Source organism: Branchiostoma floridae, chromosome 2 (assembly GCF_000003815.2).
Source record: "Branchiostoma floridae strain S238N-H82 chromosome 2, Bfl_VNyyK, whole genome shotgun sequence".
Classification (NCBI taxonomy): domain Eukaryota; kingdom Metazoa; phylum Chordata; class Leptocardii; order Amphioxiformes; family Branchiostomatidae; genus Branchiostoma; species Branchiostoma floridae.
The window spans coordinates 26765838-26778229 of record NC_049980.1 but is presented as its reverse complement, the minus strand read 5'-3'; the positions used below and the strand labels follow the sequence as shown (position 1 = coordinate 26778229).

General features: G+C 41.3%; 3 protein-coding genes across 4 annotated transcripts in view; 1 reads left to right on the top strand and 2 right to left on the bottom strand.

Annotated features, from left to right (window-relative positions):
• LOC118409101 (hydroxylysine kinase-like) overlaps positions 1–643 on the bottom strand; it is a 14108-nt gene extending 13465 nt beyond the window's left edge. Inside the window, exon 1 of the mRNA XM_035809965.1 lies at positions 165–643. Coding sequence (XP_035665858.1) covers positions 165–559 — 395 coding nt within the window. The 5' untranslated portion in view covers positions 560–643. The remainder of the gene's footprint in view (positions 1–164) is intronic.
• A 1602-nt stretch (positions 644–2245) lies between these two features.
• On the top strand, positions 2246–8246 carry LOC118409501 (papilin-like). Its single transcript, XM_035810562.1, has 8 exons — positions 2246–2409; positions 2735–2941; positions 3853–3955; positions 4338–4465; positions 4784–4879; positions 5547–5639; positions 5868–5972; positions 6256–8246. The coding sequence occupies exons 1-8, from the start codon at positions 2310–2312 to the stop codon at positions 6402–6404; spliced, it is 981 nt and encodes a 326-aa protein (XP_035666455.1). The 5' UTR covers positions 2246–2309; the 3' UTR covers positions 6405–8246.
• LOC118409502 lies at positions 7199–12283 on the bottom strand. Of its 2 annotated transcripts, none has more exons than XM_035810565.1 (4): positions 11306–12283; positions 10697–11089; positions 9920–10210; positions 7199–9307 (listed from the first exon to the last, which is right to left on the bottom strand). In XM_035810565.1, the coding sequence occupies exons 1-4, from the start codon at positions 11327–11329 to the stop codon at positions 9101–9103; spliced, it is 915 nt and encodes a 304-aa protein (XP_035666458.1). In that variant the 5' UTR covers positions 11330–12283; the 3' UTR covers positions 7199–9100. The 2 variants fall into 2 exon arrangements, with proteins under 2 accessions (XP_035666458.1, XP_035666457.1); XM_035810564.1 differs by having other exon boundaries at positions 10697–11107; positions 11306–12280.
• Between the last annotated feature and the right edge of the window lie 109 nt (positions 12284–12392).

The following is a 12392-nucleotide window of genomic DNA, read 5'->3' as shown; positions in this document are numbered from 1 at the left end:
GTACCAGTGGCAGTGATTGAAAAGAATGTAAAGATGGGTATGCATTTTTCTGGGTCACCAATATTTGAAGACGTGTGAAAATCTTGGACCAAGATAGAAGAAAATGCTGTACATTTCCCCAAAGACCTAACCAACTGGAGTAGTTTATTCTCCTTGGCTTAAGTCAGATGTTGTAGAAGACCAGCTTGGGAAACTCACCCCCATTTTTGGAGTCGGTGCCATTCATAACCTTCAGTGTGTACCCACGAGCCCATGCGGCGGGGCCATCAACTTTCACATAGAAGTTCAAGTCGTCGTAGCTGTCGAGCGGCTTCAGAGACGTCACCTTGAGCCCATAGAGTGTCTCCACAAGCTGCCCTGCCTGCTCCTCCGTCAGGTGGGGCTTCTCTAAAATCTCTTCAGCTTTCTCAGACTGGGCCATGCTGATGCCTGTAGACAAGGAGCTTTTATTTGCTGTAGAGTCCAGTGGTAGTGTGTTATGGTTGGATAATAAAGGAGAAATTCTGTGCACCTTTCTTCTGATCTTCTGGTTCAGGTCAACACAGATTGTGTTGTACATGACCACTGTGTGAGCAACACAAAAGAAGTAACATAATCATAAATTTTTTCAAACCAACAAGGTAGAGTGGGCACCAGCAGGGTGGGGCTTTTCTCTTAAAATTGCAGAACCAATTTTTTTTTCATATAATAATATCGGGTGTATTTTGCAGCCTGTAGGTACCCAAAGTGTGAGTAATGAGGCTGTTTAACGTGGTCGAGGCACCTCCTCGAGCAGGGCACCCGCGTTTTACGTCCCTCCCAGAAGACAATTTCGTGGAAAGCTTCGTGAGGCTACAGCAATCCGGACGTCCTTGGTTGTTCCCCATCCAAGTACTGTCCGGACCGCGCATTGCTTAACTTCCGAGATCGAGAGATCGGGTGTACCAAGGAGGTTAAAAATCACCTTTTTTAAACCTCCTTGGGTGTACCAACGTGCCAGGTGGCCGTAGCATATAAGGGTTTTTCTCCGCCCTTGCTTCAGTTCAATAAATATCAAGCTGACTAGATACAGCGAACACTACTACTTAATCTGAGTAGTCTCTTGTCAATCTCCAATCCAAAGTCAATCTTTTGGCACTTTTCTATTCAATATGATCAAGGCCTTAAATTATTATTTTTTTTTGGGGGGGGGGGGTATTTAAGGAATCCTTGTGTGGTTTGTTACTGTGCTGTTTTTAACAGCTCAAAGCATGAAATAATTATGTAAATGTGGGAATACAGTAGATGTCAATATCATACAGATTGTCTTATCCAGAATATGTCCACCTTATAAAAGGCTCTCATAATATTGTTTATTCAATATATATAACCTGCGTAATAGTTAATTCTTCTTTTCTGCACAGGTTCAAATCCCGTGAGCCAGGAGACTGTATTCCTTGCCTCTTACTTGTTTTCACTGAGGCGCTTGTCAAAAATATTATGACAGCTAGCCTTATCTTCAAAAAGACGGATATGGAATACAGTTATGATACAAAGTACTGGTTAAGTAGCCACCAAATAGTTCGTTTTGCAAATGGCACCCTTTTTTTTCAAAATCACTTGTTTAGCCAATTTTCTTAATATTTTTATTTATTTATCTATTTATTTATTTATTTATTGGTTTGGCTGTTTTTCCAGCCACCTGAGCTTTTAAATGCCCTGTGGGGCCTGGTTTTACCGCTCTTCCGGACAAACACCGCCATGGGTTTCAGAGATAACATCACGCCTTTGTACATGTTTGTATTCGTACTCAATGACCTAGGAGATCAGCAATGGGTGTCATTTAACACAACAAACCTTGAGAAAAAGTTGCTGAACCGGTTCCTCCACATGTGTGGTCCCGCCTCCTGTCTCAGGGCGAACTTTGACATGAGAGGGGAAGGCGTCGGAACAAACATCATTGTTAGCACTTCAATTCACAGTACAGAATAAAAATGATAAATAAAAATATTCTGATATATATATTGACATTTGAAATATAACATTATCTTATAGAGATCTATGATATTTACATGCTTGATGAAATATGTATTCTTACGCCCTGTTTTGAGAATAACAGGTCATACCAAATGGGGTCAACGTTTAAAAAAAATACAAGATGCCCCCTAATCAAAAGACTATCAAAAATGTTTTAATGAAAAGGTTTTTTTCCTTATTCTTCATCAACGCAATGCTTTACATTCATTTATTGACAGTATGGTCCCGTCAACTTTGTTAAGTATTTTGGCGGAGAAATACTCCCCTCGCATAGTACGGTCCAAACACAGGTGACGTCATCAGAAGGAAGCAAAATGGCGACAAAACAGCACCAGAAAGACGGAACAGCAACAATGTTTTGGTTCATGGTCGCTGTTGTCGGCCTCTGTACAGCTGAGGTCAACTTCATCCGAGGCAGGGGAACTAATGATTTTTAACCACATGTTCCTTCTTCGTAGAAGTGTGCATGAGGAATGTTATATCAGTTTTATTGATAAGTATCCTGTCCAAATCCATATGTATTGTCTCTGTTTTTGTCAGCAGCAGGGCTAGCCCTTTGTAATAGCCATAGGCTAGTTGGGCAGCCATGGCTGTGTGTTCTAACCAGCCAAACCAATAAATAGAAATGGATAGATAAATAAGATATCAGTTTTAACACACACAGCCAGCCCTAGGACTCAATTTGAGGTACCCCAAAAATGATTTTAACAAAATGATGCAACTCCTCTCTTCCATACAGATGACCTCCCGTTTGAGTTTGCCACACGTGATGAGGACAGCACCTGTCAGCAACCCAAGAAGGTTGGAAACTGCAAGGCTGCCTTTCCTCGGGTGTTCTTCAACAGCCAAACCGGGCAGTGTGAGAACTTCATCTATGGAGGCTGTGGAGGTAACGACAACAACTTTGAAACCGCGGAGGAATGTGAAAACACTTGTGGACGTGTCCGTAAGTACAAAGGACGTTACATGTGCTTCATATGTTTATGAAGGTTAGACATCCAGGTAAACGGTATTTAAATTAAAGGAAAATCTCTACAAATGGAGATCTCTATGAGTGTATGTATGTATGTATGTATGGAGTATGTGTATGTACTGTCTTCGTAGTCAACCGCGTGCCATTTTTTGGATCGTCCTAATTGCTGCTCTCGGCGTTCGAAACGTCCACCAGGCCCAGGCCCTCACAGTGGTGAGTCGCCTTTCCCTTGGGGTGGAAGTTGGTCAACTCACCACAACCTGGGTGCTTCTTTAGAGCGTGGCTTTCTTGGAGGCATTGTGCGATCTTCAAAAATGAGACCTCAGAAAAAATTTGGCTTCTCGCTAGAGAAGCTGGAGCAACTGCTCTGCTATGGGCTGGGGTCGGAGGTCAGCTAAGTAATTGGTTTGACCCCTATGGTCCAAACCACCCCTAGGTATGGAGATCTCTACAAGTACAACCAGGGTTTTACTTCCCTAGTTTCGAGTCACGTTCATCACTCTTTTTCAGCAACTTTATTGTGACAAAGAGTGATGGATGTTACTAGAAAAGACCAGAAGTAATCTCCAAACATTATCCAGAGATTGAATTGCCTTTAAATAAAAGAGAGTTACTGTAAATTCAATGTAAAGTCATTTTGCACCACAAGAACTTCGATAGCAACACAAAGTGTATTTTTGTCATGTTGTTTGTAAAAGTTGTTTCTATGTACTATGCATGTGGATATTTGATTAAAATTTACTAAAGCAAAAGCAAATCATCTTTTTTAGGCCATTATCCATTTCATGTATTTCCTTCGTTCTCAGACATTTCTTCCAAATTTTCAAGTTGATACAGAACCTGACAAGTTTTAATTCATGCCTGATTTTTTTGTCTGGGTGCAGGTGGAAAGAGAGCAGCTATTGTAAAGAGAAGTGAAGAGACTGTGGATCAAGACATCTGCACACTTGAGCCTGACATCGGGCCCTGTCGTGCCATCTTCACAAAGTGAGCCAGAAAGATGCTGTATAAATCTGTGTAGTTGCTTGCTTTTGTTTTGTAGAAGGGTGAATAGGAAAAATGACATAAGTATTGGAACAATTAAAGTAGCATTTATTTGCTATTGTTCAATGTATAGTATTGGTAAGAAAAGGTTTGTCACTACTAAAACATGCACTTACAACTATTGTCATTTTTTTTGTAAACAGTGAATTTAGAAACAGGCACCATGCACTATGAAAAATTCAAAGATTGATTATGCACTAATCTAGCTAAGGTGCAGATCCTGGTATGGAGGCTACCCTATCCCCTCATATTGTATTTCCTAGAGAAACTCCTAAACTGTATTAAGGTGATTGCCCCAGAAGAAACTCCCCTTTTGTTCTTGCAGGTTCTATTACGACGGGGAGTCCAAGACCTGTAAGAAGTTCCAGTATGGAGGATGTGGAGGCAACAAGAACAGGTTTGAGAGTGAAAAGGACTGTATGAAGAAATGCCAGCCTTTGCCAATGAAGAAGGGTAAGTGCTTCATATCAACTTCCTTTTTTTTAGAAAGTTCTTAGATATTATGATATCACTTCCATGTAATGAGCATATATTCATTGCCAGGTACGTTTGTCAAGTTGAATGAGATAAAGTCATTCTATACTACATTGCTTGTTTGCAACAGTTTGTAGTTCTATAACTCACTGGAGAGTATTGCATTAAATTTATATTGATTTTGGAATCCTATCTCATAATGTAAAGCAACATCACAGTCACATTAACTGTGGGTGCTTACAGTCTAAATGCATCTCGATTTTTGCCTCTAAGTCATCCCCTTATTGTCTCCACCAGGAGAGCCCCTAGAAGCCACAGGCTGTACCTGCACTGTCCGTAACTGTGGCTGCTGTGCTGATCTTGTGGTGGAGAAAGTTGGACTCAATGATACAGGTTGGTGATCTTAGGAAAAATATTTGGAACAGTTTAGGACTGTTTGTAATGCCATTGATTCAGAATGTAAGTTACAATTATGGATGCTGTTAATTAGATGTTCATAATAGATGTCAAGAGACAGTGAAGAAATTCTAGTTTTACTTGAAAATCATTAACTATGATAGTTTTTGGTACATGTACATTCCACAGTTCCACACTGGACCACAGGCTGTAGAGTTCTAATGCACTGCCTCACTACAAATGTATCATCAGTGTCACCATCTGCATGGTTGCCACGTTTCTGTAACTGTATCTGTAGACACTTTGAGATGACTGCAAAATAGAATCTATAAAAGATGGTGTAGCAGCTGAAAAACTGACAATATGGTAATGTGGTAAATTTTCATACATGTAATGTATGTTCACACAAATAAACTGTCAATATCTCCTTTGTTTTCACTTTACTCCCAACGAAGTGATGTAAAAATGTATGACTAAAGGTTTGTTTTTAACACACCCAAGAGTGCAATTCCAATGTTTTAATGGACCCTATACCACCATTACGACTAGCTCTACTTTGCAACTAGTTGTTGCTGCTGCAGTGTGAAGGATGCTGGCCCAGACTTGACTCGTCTTGTACCCGTCTTCCCTGTAGATGATACTGACTGCCTTGTTTCTTCTGCAGGTTGCCTGAACGTGACCTATGACCCAGACAACTTGGCCGTCTCCATCCTTTTCTCCTTGGATGGGAAGATCCTTGTCAATCAGTCCCTGTCAGGTACCACATCTGATAGTATGAGCATCTACCTGTAACAGATATCTTTTGGAAGTCTTAACAAATGGCTTTATAGAGTATCTACTTTAATCTAGGAGTTTTAATGGGATTAAAAACAGTGTCATGTGAGCTGTCTGTGTAGCATAATATTCTAACCAGAAATCCTATTTAACTGAAGTCATCACATATATATTGTCCTATTATAGTATCATGTCTTTTTTCCTCCAACAGTGCGCAACCCCCCTCCTGTCTGCTTTGGAGTTCCATTCCTCCATGACTACGTCAGTCTCTGTCTCAAGTTCTATGACATGAACTATTCCGTGGCCAAGATGTCCGGTGAGGAGACATTTATCACTGCCTACTTATTTTCTACTATGAAATGTATAGGATTGTTTGTGTAATAATATCAGTATGCAATAAGGAACTTAATTATTATGGCCCCCTCATGAAGATTGTGATAGAATATCTGTAGTCAATAGTTGTGGCCATAAATGAAAGGTGTTTATGTTCCCGCCACACGCAGCCTCCCTCATGAAGTTTGTAACAGAATATAGTCAGTAGTTGTGGGCGTACATGTAAATGAAAGGTTACAATGTATTTATGTTCCCGCCACACACAGGTTGTGCCAAGGTGCAGGTGAAACTGTACCATGTGGTGTCTGAGGAGTTCGACCTGGGGTGCTTCAAGCTGGGACCAGGCAAGGGTCAGCATGGGGAGGAGGATCCACACAGGAAGTACATGCTGAAGGACAACAAGACCTGGGACTGATGGACCTTATATGTTAACTTATAGAGCATTTTCATGATGGCACTGGGATACCAACATGGAGGCAGACACAGATATATGTATTTAAGTTAATCATAGATCAAACCTTCTCAAGTAATGTTGTTCACAGAAGACAAATTTTAGACAGATGTTTAAAATGTTTAAAAACACAGTGTTTCATGCTTGAGCTATTGACAGTTCATTGAAGTGAGATGAAGGACATTAACATGGCAGTCGGGAGCCGGCTCACTTCATTGATAAGAAATGTTAGAGAAAATGCTCTATACTTAGCGAGGTCCCATACAGTTGTGTTGTAAATTTGTGAGAGTCAGTCAGAGTATTATTATTTTATTGTATCCTGTTGCACATGTGTAACAACCTACAGCTAGACCCCCTGTGTCATGTCAAGAACAACAAGTACCTGACACTTGTATCCTGCATTGTTTAGCTTTGGTCCACTTGGACACTGTAACCCCTGGCAGGGCTGGATACCAGGCTAGAGAGCTACAGCATTAACAAGACTCAAGCAAGGGTATAGCTAATGTTAGATGTGCATTGTACAGCTTCGGCCTTAAGCAAGGGGATAGCCTGCTGACCACTCTGAACTCTGCTGGCTTAATATTACGCCACATTTCACCCTAGAAAAGAAACACTTTAGAGTTCAGAAATGAAAAGAAGAATATGGCCTGAAGAGATATGTTATATTGTACATTTACTGTTTCAGCTTCCTACAGTAAATTTGAAGTGGTTCAGGCATATATGTGTTGCAGTTTTGTTAAAAAAATGTTCTAAGACTATATATGTGTCAGCTGAGGTTGTTGTGCAATACCAACTGTTGATTTGGTAAGGGCCTGTAAGATTTGTACTGTACCAAGGTATGAGATTATCAGAGGTAAATGTCAAGAACATTGAGTATAGTAAATGTATATTTTGGAATGTGTAGGATTTATGGAAAAGAAGTCAGGTTGTAAACTATTTGCAATGCATTATGGTGTGCACATTCATAAAGGAGCTGTTGAAAGGAGCTTTGATATTTATATATGAAGGAGGAAAATTTTTGTTATTGCCACCACTAGAATATATTCCAGTATTTTTTGCAGTACCTGGTTAGTTGTGAAGAATATTTAAATGACAATGTACCATTACTCACTCAGACCATTGGGTTCTTTTTATGTTGCATTTCAGATAACATTTTTGTATCAGATAAGTTATTTTTGTTATTGTTTTGTTTGTATTTCTTTCTAAACCATTCTTTAGGGTACTTTTTTTTTATTGTATGCAGGGTAATAGTGCCTTTATTTTGTGTTATTGACAGATACTGGTAAGGCTAAGGCTGAGTAGCTTCATGCAACATCTAGTACTGGTACTGGTACAGAGGTGTAAAAACAGGTCCAAATCTGTACCTGTAGAATTCAACAAAGTAACCTGTGGTCCACAATGATGACAGAAACTGAAAACTGAATATTTACTTAGTCTTTTATTATCTCAGACAAAGACTTGATACCCTCATAAGGGTTACCAATTCAGAGATAATGCTGATTTTGTCACCCGCTCAATTTTTCTCATCTTTTTTCAGTGCCAACACTTACTTTGGTAGCATGATTCTAAACAAGAAAATAACTATTAATATTTTCTTCTAGCCTTCAGAGACCACTTACTGACCATGTTTAAATTGCATTAAACATTACAATATTGGAATATCTTAATGTATGATGTCATGATGGTGTCACTTGTTATCACCGAAGGGTGTGAAACCTTACAGTACCTGCTTATATGCTGCTGCTTCTATGTCAGATGTGTATGTTAACCCAAGATCAAGAACCAAATAAAGTCGGTTGTGTACTATCACAGAAGGGAAGAATTCTTCATAATTAACATTTAAAGATAGCAGCTTTTTATTTTTTCCTCTTGAACTTATAACACAAATATATGCAATTATGCATGGTGTCAGCTCCATGTTTTTAAGTCACTTGTTTACTTACGTCACCTTTTATTTTGGCCTTTAACCTCATATTTCTGTATTCAAACACCTAGTCACTTTCTAATGTCTAATGTAACAGACTGGCAACTGAGTAATTGGCAAGGAGTGATACATAACAAAAGTGTTGTTAGTCTAAGATGTACATGTGGTTTATAATCTTGTCAAGGCTTTCACTTATTCCTGAACGTTATCCGAGTATCGCATTTGATAACATCTGAATACAAAGTTGTTACTAAGGATATTTTAACTTACAGAATGTATAGGTTCAGTATAATTGTTCCTGTTGTATACAGAGGGTTGATACTGCTAGCCTGGTACCATCCGACGGCCCATGCATAGGGGTGTTTTAGCGGCCCAGCCACGTCAACACAGTCCCTATAGCCTCCTTGTTCCAACTATTTAAAGCAGTGGCTACTTAATTGTTCTGAAAGCCGATCTTTCGGAGCCAGGTTACAGAATCCTAGTCTTTACCAGGCTCCACAGGTCGCGAGTAATAGTGGAATTTGGCCAAGTACTAGTATGCAACAAACTAGAGGAGTTGGCCGGCAAATAACTACAGTTGGTCGCAAACTGTAGCATTTAATTTGACCGGCCAACTCTTCTGGTATGTTAACAGTTATAACGTTAATCTCTATTAGGTCAATTCCTACTGCTTCCAGCGACTTGTGGAGCCTGGTAGAGGCATGTTTTAATTGGCCGGTACCAGGCTAAGCTACTTCTAAATGTATAGTGTACACCCCGCGTCCAACCAGACCCAGTCCCACTCGGCCGTCAGGTCCTCCCGCACCACCACGGCGCGGTGCTGGAGCCTGACCTGCCGGCACTGCCCTGCACAGTTCACCACGGGGTTGGCGCTGCCGCTGCTGCCATGGCAACTGGACAGGTGAAACCACTGGTAGTTCCCTTCGTAGAAGTACAGCTCCACCTAGCGAAAGTGCAGATGGCGATTAGGCCGTGGTTATATTGGAGTTGATTGCATCCAGGCGTGCGTCAATTCTAGGGCGTTTTCAACCATACTGTTAAATCTTACGAAGTAGCCGAAAAGATTTTAAAAATTCGCAAAACGTCTTGAAATGCCAAAGTCAATTCCAAGGTCAACGAAGAAGGAAAGGAATTTATTGTTCTATATATCATACATACTCTATGTGTTCAGTCATTTGTTCAAACTTCCTGGCCACTTAGATTTCATAATGAAGGCAACTTATGGGAGGCAAACTTGTTTTTTTCCATTCGCACGCACGCTCGCATCAGTTGTGCGCTTTTCAGAGGACGTCATCCACATAATCAAATCAACATAGCCTCTGTGGAAAGCCTATAAGTGGGAACTATAGCACATTATTTATATCAAAACAACGTGTGCTGAAAAAAACGTACAGAACTAAAACCTACGCCGTGAATATCTGACATGACAAGCTATCTACCATAAAAAATCAAGACCATGGCATACACAGCATGTATAGTCGTGCCGTGTGCAAACTTCAGCTACGGCATTACACAATGACCACGCGGTCACAAGTGTTGTCGAAAGGAAGCTTACCTGGTCTGTTCCCTCCGCTTCGCTGTAGGCGTAGATAGGGCTGTCTATTCGTGTCCATAGTGCACAGGTTGGGATGGTCCGGTCGTTGCGTGACCTCAATACGGGGGCGTTGTCCCTCGTCTCGTCCGTTTGGCTCTCGTCTGTTTGACGCTCGTCAGTTTGACTCACGTCCGTTTGCAATTGGCCTTCGTCCGTTTCAGGCCCGCCCACTTCTCTCTCGTTCCCCCGTGTCCCGGTTATTCCACCCGCCATGGCGCCGAAATGCTCTCCCAAACCATGAAGATGATGTGTCTATTGAAAGTCAATGAAAAGACGCGGAAGAAAATGTAACCATGAAAAGAAACTCGTTCATTCGGAATGTCTGAATAGCTGAGTTGGAACAAGCTCACAAATTCTTTTTCATTTAGGAAACAGATAGATGAATGAGTTAACTCTATTGCTCGGTAGTAATGCGCATTGTACAAAGTATAGCGACAATAACAAAGAAAGACGTTCATGCAATTACCATTTACAGTCCCGCTCTGACGTAGGGAACGGTCACATTAGTCATACGCCCAGTCGCAAACTGAGGAAATCTTTGGGATAGTCGAGCACGTGTCGTACACAAAAAAAAAACAGCGGCTTCGTTTGTTACAGAAAAGATTGTATTAGCTCCATGACGGCGGTTGGTCCTTTCTGCGCGGATACGTATACGTGCAAGTCGAATGCGACCGGGACGAACTTTCTTCAGTCTATCAATACAAGTTCCAGATATGATTATTTTCCACAAATACGTACCTGAAGATTCTCTGTTTCAGTACTGTAGACCATCTCGGCTCTTTCCACGTCTGTCACAACGTCGGTGCGTTCCGCAAATCGTTCGGCGTCTACCTCGATGGCGTCCGAAGGCACCAACAACTGCGCTGATCTGATCGGTCTGTCCGTGAAGGCACAGCCGAAACTGGTGGGATATACGGCATGGAATTCAAATGGTCTGTGGGAACTAAGCTGACACGACAGAAGCGTATTGGAGAAGGGTCTGTACTGGCAGCGGTCGTACGTGAGTCTAGTGCGTTCGTAGGTCGATCTGGTCTCCTGACGAGGGATGGCTACACCTGATATTCCGTTCGTAGTGAAAACGAGAATGGTGACGATTGCATTTATCTTCATCTTTCCGTGTCGTGGCGATGCCGTGAGTTTCACAAATGCCTGAAATATGATGGAACAAATTATGCATCACATGATTTAGTAGTCAAACAAGCTAGTCCTTGACACTTGCCAAAGTTGTTACTGCAATTAAAATTACTGATTATGCAAATCGACAAGTTTTTTGTATGAAAGATTAAATCTATACTGCTCAGACCTGTCAAAATGTAAGACAAGTTTAACCTAAACAACGGTACTGACTTCGGGAGATTTGTCGGGCGCCATTGATTGAATGAATGTATGGTAATTCGCCTTGGGTTGGCGAAGGCACGGCCGGTCTTTCTGAAGTCCCGCAGCATTGTGCTAACGGTATTCTGAGATACCACAAGAACGCCAATAGAGGAAGTGTCGCATGTGTGACCATAGGTCGCGCCATGTTGTATGGATGATTGATGGCCTCCGCCTCTCCCAATTTTGGTAGGCAAAACTCCATCAATCAAACCATCAATTAGTCACATCTATTTAGACTGAGAAGCTCGAACGGCTTAAGTCTCTCTTTGAAAGGTCCAAGGGTGGGTTACTCTGTCGACACAACAAACAGTCGGAAAAGTGTCAACATAAACCATTTACATTTTCTACTTCTTTATAGTGGTCTTTTACTTCTGTACGAATATCCTAAGATTGTGTACGAGCTTCGTTATGAAAACCGTCGTTAGATGCAATAACCTTTAAAACGGACCGAAGCAAATGCAGCCGACACATGGCACGTTCTCTCGAAAACAGTTCAATGTAATTTGTTCTGCCCAGTTGAAGCTCTTTGGACCCTCAATCGACAGACTTTATTCACTTCAAATTGACGCGTCAACGGATCCATCCCTCAAACAATCGTGTAAATTTGCCTGCCGTTTTACAAAAACGGAAAACAGGTCTTGTATAAACAGTAAATCAGCAGAGCTCAGCAGGTTACTACAAGGCTGACCAAATGTTTGAACTAGTCTTGCTCTCAAAAACAACTACTGTGGAGCGATGGGACTCGCCAAGCTATTCTCTTACAGTACTCTATCCCTAACATCAACAGACATTGGCTCAGAGAGGGGAACTTCTTCTCACAAGTGGTGTTCCCTATACTGTGTCCATATCAATAAGGCCTACATGTACTATACGCCACATTTCCAAACCGGGCCTGGCCGGTCAGCTCTCGTGAGCGACAAGTATGATATAAAAGACACCAAATTACACAAGACGTAAAGAGAATACTAGTAATCATGGGCATTGTTTGTGTGTATGTTAACATACACATCTTTATCTTTCGTTTCCACAAACAGGCCGGCCGGACCCGGTTGGGAAT

Bases quoted from the DNA above. Each gene is read 5' to 3' on its own strand.
- LOC118409502 (XM_035810564.1), bottom strand. From the start codon at position 11,329: ATGGCGCCCGACAAATCTCCCGAA. The intron at 11,108-11,305 runs GTCAGTACCGTT...ATCATATTTCAG, and splicing joins CGCCCGACAAATCTCCCGAA to GCATTTGTGAAACTCACGGC. The intron at 9,308-9,919 runs GTAAGCTTCCTT...CACTTTCGCTAG, and splicing joins AAGCGGAGGGAACAGACCAG to GTGGAGCTGTACTTCTACGA.
- LOC118409501 (XM_035810562.1), top strand. From the start codon at position 2,310: ATGGCGACAAAACAGCACCAGAAAGACGGAACAGCAACAATGTTTTGG. The intron at 2,942-3,852 runs GTAAGTACAAAG...GTCTGGGTGCAG, and splicing joins AAACACTTGTGGACGTGTCC to GTGGAAAGAGAGCAGCTATT. The intron at 4,466-4,783 runs GTAAGTGCTTCA...TGTCTCCACCAG, and splicing joins GCCTTTGCCAATGAAGAAGG to GAGAGCCCCTAGAAGCCACA.